The 9,611-nt window shown below is 35.2% G+C and overlaps 3 protein-coding genes across 3 annotated transcripts in view; 1 reads left to right on the top strand and 2 right to left on the bottom strand.

Moving 5' to 3' along the window:
- The window catches only part of LOC107743242 (zinc finger and BTB domain-containing protein 40-like), a 15,035-nt gene extending 13,729 nt beyond the window's left edge, over window positions 1-1,306 (top strand). Inside the window, exon 17 of the mRNA XM_016556381.1 lies at window positions 608-1,306. Coding sequence (XP_016411867.1) covers window positions 608-793 — 186 coding nt within the window. The 3' untranslated portion in view covers window positions 794-1,306. The remainder of the gene's footprint in view (window positions 1-607) is intronic.
- Window positions 1,307-3,706: 2,400 nt separating this feature from the next.
- Window positions 3,707-6,776, bottom strand: LOC107743243 (cytochrome b561 domain-containing protein 1-like). Its single transcript, XM_016556382.1, has 3 exons — window positions 6,372-6,776; window positions 5,738-5,775; window positions 3,707-4,627 (listed from the first exon to the last, which is right to left on the bottom strand). The coding sequence occupies exons 1-3, from the start codon at window positions 6,547-6,549 to the stop codon at window positions 4,124-4,126; spliced, it is 720 nt and encodes a 239-aa protein (XP_016411868.1). The 5' UTR covers window positions 6,550-6,776; the 3' UTR covers window positions 3,707-4,123.
- Window positions 6,777-7,454: 678 nt separating this feature from the next.
- The window catches only part of LOC107743267 (ataxin-7-like), a gene marked incomplete at its 5' end in the record, with an annotated part of 6,006 nt that continues 3,849 nt past the window's right edge, over window positions 7,455-9,611 (bottom strand). The window contains one exon of the mRNA XM_016556428.1: window positions 7,455-7,533. Within this exon, the coding sequence (XP_016411914.1) occupies window positions 7,512-7,533 (22 nt within the window). The remainder of the gene's footprint in view (window positions 7,534-9,611) is intronic.

The raw sequence follows: 9,611 nt of genomic DNA, 5'->3' as shown, positions 1-9,611 counted from the left end.
TACCAACATTCTTCAAAATATCTTCTTTTGTGTTCAGCAAAAGAAAGAAACTCATACAAGTCGACATGATGAGGGTGAGTAATTAATGACAGAACTATTTTTGGGTGAACTATCTCTTTAATATATTAGAAATTGTGCATTTATTTGTGGGAAGTGAAATTAAGTTTATTCTGCAGTGCAAATATTGTTTAAAAGGATGATGAACATGTACATAGTACATAAAACAATTAATATGAAGATCATACTGTTATCCATGAATTCCATCTGTTTTACTTAATGATTAAAGTATTTCACTACAATAATAATTATAATATACACTATAATTTTTCGTGGTTTTATTAGTATTATTGATGTATAATTATTATTATTAATAAAATAAATGAACAAGTGTTTTCATTAGCACATTCATTTTTACTATTATATCAAAATTGGTATAAATGATCATGAAATTTCACTGGTATCGTTTACGGAAATGTTGTGAAAACACTATCTTCAATATATCTATTAAACAAAACATGCCAATAATTAGTAATGATTTAATCATAAATTATTTATTTTAGAAAACAGCTTCCCTATCAACAAACGAGGAATTTGTGACTCTTTCCAGGTGATTCAGTGTGAGGATGCAGAGCAAGTGATTAGCCTCGACCAATCCCGGATTGAAGGGGCACCGCAGCTGTTTGTGGCTCTGGGTGATCAGCAGGAAGCAGCCAGCGGCGCTGGAATCGTGGCTGTGAGTATGGAGGATCTGCTGAACGGCACCGTCACGCTCATCTGTGAAGAGGGCCAGTGAACTCTGGGCCACATGGCTTTATGATCATGACTTTTCTTTGAAACCGAGTGCTGATGTTTCTTTTACATGGGATTACACATGGTACTAAAGGACTTCAGCCCTTGTGATTTTACCAATCATGTTAAGAGTTTTTTTTTTTTTTCAAGAATGAATATGATTTTTAATGAACACAGGCTTTAGTCTCTGGATCACTTGATTTGTTTTTCCCTCTTGGAAGAGTGTTTTCAGGCTTAGCGTACACAAGCATGCAAAATCCACGTTAAAAATAGTGCAAGATGACGTCAGTCTCTTCAGTGCAGTCTGAATCTCTTTTCATTGTGTTTCATTATGAACTATTTATTTATTAAAAGTGTTCAGACAAGCACAAACGGATTTTAAATGAGAAAAGTCACTTGAATTTGTTTCCAACACATGTTCTACCTCTGATCAAGCTTCATGTACAGAGATCATTTTTGTTTCTGGCATGCTTTATGATTGTTTTTCTGCTAAAAATAACTTGTATAAAATATTTTGTGACCAAGCAGACTGTTTGATTAACTTTTCATTTTTACAATGTGATGAATGCAATTTTAAATAGAGATGAGAAAGTTTGTCTGAGGAAAAAATTAACTTTGTATAAGTATAAATGGCAAATATTATTAAAAGTATGACTTTATAAGCAGGTAAAAAATTACAAGTCTTTTTGTAAATTATCAATTTATTTTACAGAACTTCACAAAGCACTGATTAAAAACAATCATTTACTTTTCATATGAAATACAACACCAACCCTCAAATACTTCTCATACAGTAAGGTTTATAGCGTAAAATAGTCAAAAATATATATAGTTTTTAGTTAATATGCCAGTAATTCGTAGACAACCCTGAGTCATTGTTTTTTTTACATTCATAAGAGTGTAGGCGTAGCTTTTAAATCTTAAAATCTGACCACATTGTGCAGTTACACAAAAAATATCTGTACACTCAATAGAAACTTTTGATGTTGAATCAATACATTAAACATTCTGGATTAAACTGCAATTCATCGCGATTCAGTCAGAGTCCACTGCACCTAAACATTATAACAGTCGACTGTTAGTATTCAGTACAAAAATAATACAGGCATAAATAAACACAAGACACAAACAAATCATTTCTAGTTATCATGTGCCACATAATGCAAAGAACTATGCTGGTTCTGACTTTACAAATAAAGCTTTAAAGCAACAGGTGCGCACATTAATTTACTTATTTTACTGTCCAGACTCAATATGCACAATACAACAATATCGAAATAAATCAAAGTTTACTGAAAATGTACTCCTCCTCAGGCGATCCAAGATGTATCAGTTATCAGCTGTTTGAACTTGCATTCTGACGGCACCCATTCACTGCATTGGTGAGAAAGTGATGTAATGCTAAATTTCTCCAAATCTGTTCTGATGAAGAATCAAACTTATCTACATCTCGGATGGCCTGTGGGTGAGTATATTTTGGATGAACTACTACTGTAAAAATACACACACACAAGCTGGTTATCAGCCATAATAAAAATAAATGTGGGGTATGACAAATTTCTCCTTGCATTCCTAGTCCAGACAAAGAAAAAAAACTTTCAAAATAACTCATTTTTTATGTCATGTTGTTTATGTCGGTATCGTACAGACAGTTATATGGATCAAGGCACACAATCAAATACTGCAACATAAACAAACAGAACTACAGCACTCTAAAATAATGCAAAACTCACACAGACAGTGTTGAAAGAAGAGACGAACGTGACAATGATGCATATAACATTTCCAAGCTTGCTATAATACAATAAGCATATTCTTGCAAATGTTCATTTTCCCAGAGTGCCGCAAGGCTCCCTATTCAGCAGTGCATAGTAACATAACACCAAAAAAACAGCTCTCAATTCATCACATAAAATGTGTCCTGTGCAAAGCACAGCCAGTTGCTTGTATTAAGTTTAAAAAAATATGAATATAGAATTACTCATTTTACAATGCATCAAGCATGTCCTCGAAAACAGAATATCAGTAGTCATCTTACTTAAATGTGCACTTAGGGCGAATTAATTCGATAGTGAGCATCAGTACACCAGACTCACTATGAACATCAAACATTCTTTGTGTTTTTAACCAAAATTATGTAAATACTGAAAATATGCAAAACGCAACTATATTTTCAGTGCATAGTCTTTGGGAACAAGAGCAACTGAAAAATAAAATCCCAGGTAGAATCTAAAATAAATTACCTGAGGTTTCACAATAAATCACAAGGACTCCCTGGATCATGTAATCATTAACAGCATATTCACTTCCTTAAAGTGACTACATACACTTCACTAACGGCCTTAAAGGGATAGTTCACCCAAAAATTCTGTCATTAATTACTCACCCTCATGTCGTTCCAAACCCGTAAGACCTTCGTTCATCTTCGGAACACAAATTAAGATATTTTTGATGAAATCTAAGAGCTTTCTGACCCTGTATAGACAGCAATGCAACTGAAATGTTCCCAGGCCCAGAAAGTCGTTTAATAAAGTTATTTTTGTTTTCTCTGCGCACAAAAAGTAATCTTGCAGCTTCGTAAAATTACAGTTGAACCACTGATGTCACATGGACTGTTTTACCTTACTACCTTTCTGGGTCGGGGAACATTTCAGTTACATTGCTGTCAGAAAACATTTTCGGATTTCATCAAAAATATCTTAACATTCTGAACATGAACGAAGGTCTTACGGGTTTGGAACGACATGAGGGTGAGTAATTAATGACAGAATTTTCATTTTTGGGTGAACTATCCGTTTAAATTGCTCACTTTCGTTGGAAAGACTCTATGATCACTCCTCTTACCGAAAGTGTACTTCAAGGGCGCAAAAATGCTGTCTGGGCTGTGTCAGAAATCGCATAGTCACTGAGGTGGTGCTTTTTTTTCCAATACGTAATTACTTCCCTACTATATAGTATGCAAAAACAGTACGCCAAAAGATGTAGTACCTACTCAAACAGTAAGCGATTTCAGATAGACCACTGGACTTTTTGCTGGCTCTGATTTGTTCTCTTAAAATACAACAGTGCTCTTGGACTTTATATTGACACCTACTGGCCTGGATGAAGGTTTAGTGTTTATCATTTTATGTAGAAATGAGTATTTCTATCTCTACCTTTACAAGGCTGCAAGTACACATAAAGTGTGCCATTTGGGGCAGAGCCAAAATGTTATGTTGAGTGCACATCATTTAAAATATCAAAATGTGTTGTTTTTTATGTCATCACAGAGTAGTGCTGCTTCTAAAGCCTACTATAGTCCAGATAAATAGGCTCTAATTCGAGGCTTCAGTTTTCAGCTAGTAATCTTCTTTTTGGGCAGGAAGGCACTAGTGATTTGGTTCATCACCACTAAGGCAGGAAAAAGTGGGAGGAGTAGGAATATATACCAGACTGTGCCTGTCACCGATGCTTGAAACCAGTCTGTAAACATGGCTGACATGACAGTGACGGTGGCCAGCAGGTAGGCCACCAGACCACAGGTGGCATGATACAGTCTCAATCGAGGAAACGAGCGAGTGCTGATGAGTTTGGGGAAGAGAAGAAAGACGCCACAGATCACCTGCAGCACGGTAGCAGCCATCGTAGTGACTCCCAGCAGGCTGTGCCAGGAAGTGAAGTGAGGATGCTCCTTTATGTTCTTGCTGGCCACCATGAAGCCGAATCCTGTAGCTCCACACACCAGCAGCAGAGCCTGGAAGAACCAGTGCAGACGGACCTTCCACTTACGTGATTTGAAGCAGAACGGGCTGCCCTCGGCAGAGAAAAGCAGGATCCCTTCTGTCATGCACAGGCAAAACTAAAACAGAAGAGAGAAATAGTAAAGCTTTCATGAGGACCCTTAAAGGTAAAGCACATAGATACTTTAGTATACAGGATGTATACTTTGTTCCAAAAGTTGGGATGGATTTTTAAATGGTTGTGAAAAAGTCTCTTAGAGAACTTCACACAGAACGCATCATCTTCGTGTCTAAAAACGTGAGATGCGGGGCTCAGGAATGGTTTTTAAAAAAGTGCAACGCAGAATGCCTCTTCTGTCATGTTGCTGTCAACAAAACAGTTGCCAAGCCAAATTGCTACTGTAAAAAAAAAATGCTTGTCCCGCCTCCAGGGTCCTCTGATTGGTCCATTGTTTTGGAGCTTACATTAATAAGCATGATGAGCGTGTAAAAGTTGAAATTCTTTAAAATGCAGCACTCGTGTATGAAACACTGCAAAAGATGCGGGCGCAACAGTCATTAACGTCTGTATAGAGAGTGATTACATAGAGAAACAATGGAAAAGTAGTGCATTGGAATGGAGAAATGCGTTCTGTGGGAACAGCCCCTTACTCTAGTCTTTAATATCACATGATCCTTCAGAAATCATTCTAAAGCTGATTTGTTGCTCAAGAAACATTTCTTATTATCAATGTTAAAAACAGTTTGGGCTGATAAATACTTTTGTGGAAACTGATGCAATTTTTCAGGATTCTTTTATAAATAGAAAGCACAAAAAAACTGTTTATTTAAAACTGAAGTCTTACTGAAAAAACAAATCTGACTATTTGCTATACTGTACATGGGTCAAAATCTGAGACTGACCTCTGTCAGGTCATGTCACATTATTAGTACAGAATGTGTTATCTTTGTCATCAAGATGAATGTAATCAGATTCCCACGGGAAAGCAGCTAATTCCATTGGCTTTGTGTTTCACCACACTCAATTCATTATTTACAAAAGACATATTTTATTCATTCCCCGAGAGGCTGAACATCACTGAGACACAATGCATTATTAAAACCTCCAGGACTGATTTTATATATATATATATATATATATAAAAATATTATCCTTTTATCAATCTATGCCTGAAAACATGATACACTGTAGAATATTTTATTGTGTATTTGAATGTATAAAAATTTACCCCAAGTGACATGCAGACAGGATGCCATGAGAAGAGACCTGAAATTAATAAACACAGGAGTTAAAGTAAAATAGAGTTTGTTAATATTTGGAAATGCTTCATTAATTTTCATTTTATTACCAAAAAATATATGCGTATTGTCATTAGTTTATGGTCATATTACAGAATTACCGTGGTACAAGTCCAAAAAGCATAGTAATATGGTTCTTTTTGTACTTTCAAATTGAAACAACAAAATACTGTTACTTCCAAAACATGGTACTACCATGGTAACATCGAAAAACCACAGTATTTCTTGTTTTGTTGTAGAAATGGATACATTTGGAGTAGAAATGACAAGGCCTTTTCACTTCTATACTCAGACATATTCATAAATCAATGTAGGCCCATATTTAATATTAACATGTCAGTTATTGTATGTGTTTGCGTTTTATGTTATTAATACTTATAAAGTATTACCAATACATTTTAACACCATAAATTGTCATAGTACTATCATATTTTTGTTCATGTACTATGGTATTTTTAAGTAACGTTACCTTGAATTTCCATGACATTACCGTCTGATACCATGGTACTGCCACAGCACTTTTTGTAAATGAAAGAGCTGATGTACAGAAGCGCAGTGACTCACTTGTTCCCGGTCTGGACAGTATGGATGTGAGAATGACCAGACCCAGTGAGATGATGTGCGCAGCGAGCACCGCGGCTCTGCGCAGCCACACATAGAGGCAGAACTCCCGCATCCCGAGCCCCTCTCCACCCACCGCGCTGTACTCCACATCCGACGACGAGCGCGTCCCTCTCGCCATTCCTGAGGATTAATTCGCAGCTCAGACTTTTACATGCACGTCTAAACCACACAATAGAAATACATCTTACGTGCCATTCTTACCGAGCTTCACAAAACCTGATTTTTAGATCTGAAACGCATAATATTTTAACTTGTGAACTATCTGGGTAAAATGAAAAATGCGTTAGCTAGGTTGTTATTCCTGTTGGGTGCCATTTTCGTGTTTGAGACAGCGAGACTTGCATTTCCTGGATTGGAGTCCTACTACAGTAAAGGCTTGTCTCTTAATATTCAGGAGCCATGCAGTTGCAATACGCATACATTAATATTCAACAGCCAAGCGTTCGCTATTGGTGCGCAGCGAAGGAACGTCAGCATATCCTTTTTTAATATTCAAAATGAACATACGTAACTGTAAGCTACTTAATTATTCATGAGCTAAGCTTCTGCCGGTGTAGTTACTCATGCGCAGGGAGACATCTAATGACGAACAGGTGATCCGTTTTCACACACAAAAACACATTTTGCCAGTTTTGTAGACTTGGCGAAGGGTGCTCAGTCTTTAGTTCTACGACAAACGGATCTCCAGTATTTTTCCATGATTATTGAATAAGGATTTTTTTTTAAATTATTTTTTTATAGAGATTACGGTCAAAAAGAGCTCAAACGTCACTACAAAAATAACTACAAAATATAACGACACAAAATTTGACTATAGATGAATATAAATTTAAGACAATGAGTAAAAAAAAAAAATAGTGTTTTCTTTCTAAAATGTTATACTTTTTTTGAATCACTGTAATAGGACTGGAAGTGGATGATAATGGAAATAAGAAGTCACAATGACAGGTTTCATCAAATTCACCCATTTACCAATTTTTTAAAAAGAATGAATGAATAAATGAATGAATAAAGAATAAAGGCTGAGTATAAAGAATATTTTAATCCATTTTATAAACAACATTTACGTAGCAGCATTATTCAGTAGATTCTGAGGTATTTTCTGAATTCACAGAGAAATTCACTCCCCCGTCTTGTTTCATACACCTCCACACACACACACACACACACACACATCAAACAGTCAGTCAAACATCCAGAGTCCTGTGTCCATAGTTCTATATGGTAGAGTTCGTAGGGCTCGCTCTTAGTGGCTTGTAAGGCTGGCACTCTCAGTGGTGCAATTTTGGCTGTAGAAAAAGGCAACAGAGAACAATTAATATGATAATAACCAATGTTAACATCAGTGTTAGAATATTAGGTTACACTTTATTTTAAGGTGTCCTTGTTACATTGTAATTATACATTTAAGTACAGAGTAATATTAATTAACTACATGTACTTACTACATGGTTAGGATTAGGGATTGGCTTAAGGTTACTTGCATGTAATTATGCATAATTAATTGTTACAATAATAGTAATTACATGTAACGAGGAGACCTGAAAATAAAATGTTACAGTATATTATACCCATTCCTCCTCAGCGTCACATGATCTTTCAGAAATTATTCTAATATGCTGATTTGCTGCTTAAGATTTTTTTTTTTAATTTCATAAAATACTGATGCCAAACTTTTGAACAGTAGTGTTCCTCATCACCTTTTCACATTGCAGATCCTTGTAAAATGCATTGTCTAAAATGGCCAAAAGAAATCCACTGAATTTCATGTGACCCTGGACCACAAAACCAGTCTTAAGTAGCACGAGTATATTTGTAGCAATAGCCAAAAATACACTGTATGGGTCAAAATTATTGATTTTTCTTTTATGACAAAAATCATTAGGATATTAAGTAAAGAGCATGTTCCATGAAGATATTTTGTAAATTTCCTACTGTAAATATATTAAAACTTAGTTTTTGATTAGTAATATGCATTGCTAAGAACTTCATTTGGACAACTTTAAAGGCGATTTTCTCAATATTTTGATTTTTTTGCACCCTCAGATTCCAGATTTTCAAATAGTTGTATCTCGGCCAAATATTGTTATATCCTAACAAACCTTACATCAACGGAAAGCTTATTTATTCAGCTTTCAGAAGATGTATAAATCTCAATTTCGAAAAATTGACCCTTATGACTGGTTTTGTGGTCCAGGGCAGACATGTTCATAAGTCTCTGAGGTCCAAGTCCAAGTCACGTCTCAAGTCTTTGTTCTATTTTTAGCAATAGTTCTTTTAGATAGTTAACAGTGTATGAGGCTAAATCAGTTTTGAAATATTAAAACTATAATTACTTAAACAGAATGTCTTGTTCATTTATTCAAAACGGTCTAATAAAACAAACTTTTATTGAAATCATTCAATTTTATACAGAATGTTTTTAAACCATTTTATTTACCGGTATTTTACATTATTTCTGAATGTAGCAATAAAATGTATACACTGATTTGTATGCGATCTTATGTTTTTTTTTTTTTTCCCATTAATCAGTCACAATTCTTACTGTTGGTTAATGGGCTATTTATGGTCATCCTTAATTGTTGCCTTTTTTTTTTTTTTACTATTTGTCTTTTTATTAATTAATTTTATAGCTTTTTTTTTGGCAAAACTAATTTTAAAATTATGGTTAGTTTCAATGGTTATATTTACCCCTATTTTAATTCATGTTTAAATGCATTTATGTTGCTTCATAATACGATTTTCTCACGATTTTTTTTTATTTTTACAAAATTAGCGCAGACTCGAGTTTCCATCTCTGGTCCAGGGTCACATATAATTACAACACTCTTATTCAAACGAACCCTCATATTTGTGTAGAATTGTGTCTAATTTGGTTATGCTTTCAAAATTGCCAGCTGCAATCACCAATAAAACGTTGTTCCATGTTTTTTTTTCTGTATCGTCATAAATATCGTTATCGCAAATATTCTTGAAATATCGTGATAGAATTTTGAGGCTATATTGCCCACCCCCGTGCAAATGATACGTTCCGTCATCTGTCACCGCGTTATAAGCGTGGAACCTGCGGGAATGAGTAGAATGGTTATTAATAGCCGCAATCCCGCGCCGAAATTCAAGTCCTGCTCTGTGTTCTAATAACCCGACTGTGAATGATGCGAGCGGCGTCACTATGTTGTT

Source organism: Sinocyclocheilus rhinocerous, unplaced genomic scaffold, assembly GCF_001515625.1.
Source record: "Sinocyclocheilus rhinocerous isolate Xijiao unplaced genomic scaffold, SAMN03320098_v1.1 scaffold227, whole genome shotgun sequence".
Lineage (NCBI taxonomy): Eukaryota > Metazoa > Chordata > Actinopteri > Cypriniformes > Cyprinidae > Sinocyclocheilus > Sinocyclocheilus rhinocerous.
The sequence above is the reverse complement of the archived record's forward strand: the minus strand, read 5'-3'. Positions and strand labels throughout refer to the sequence as shown.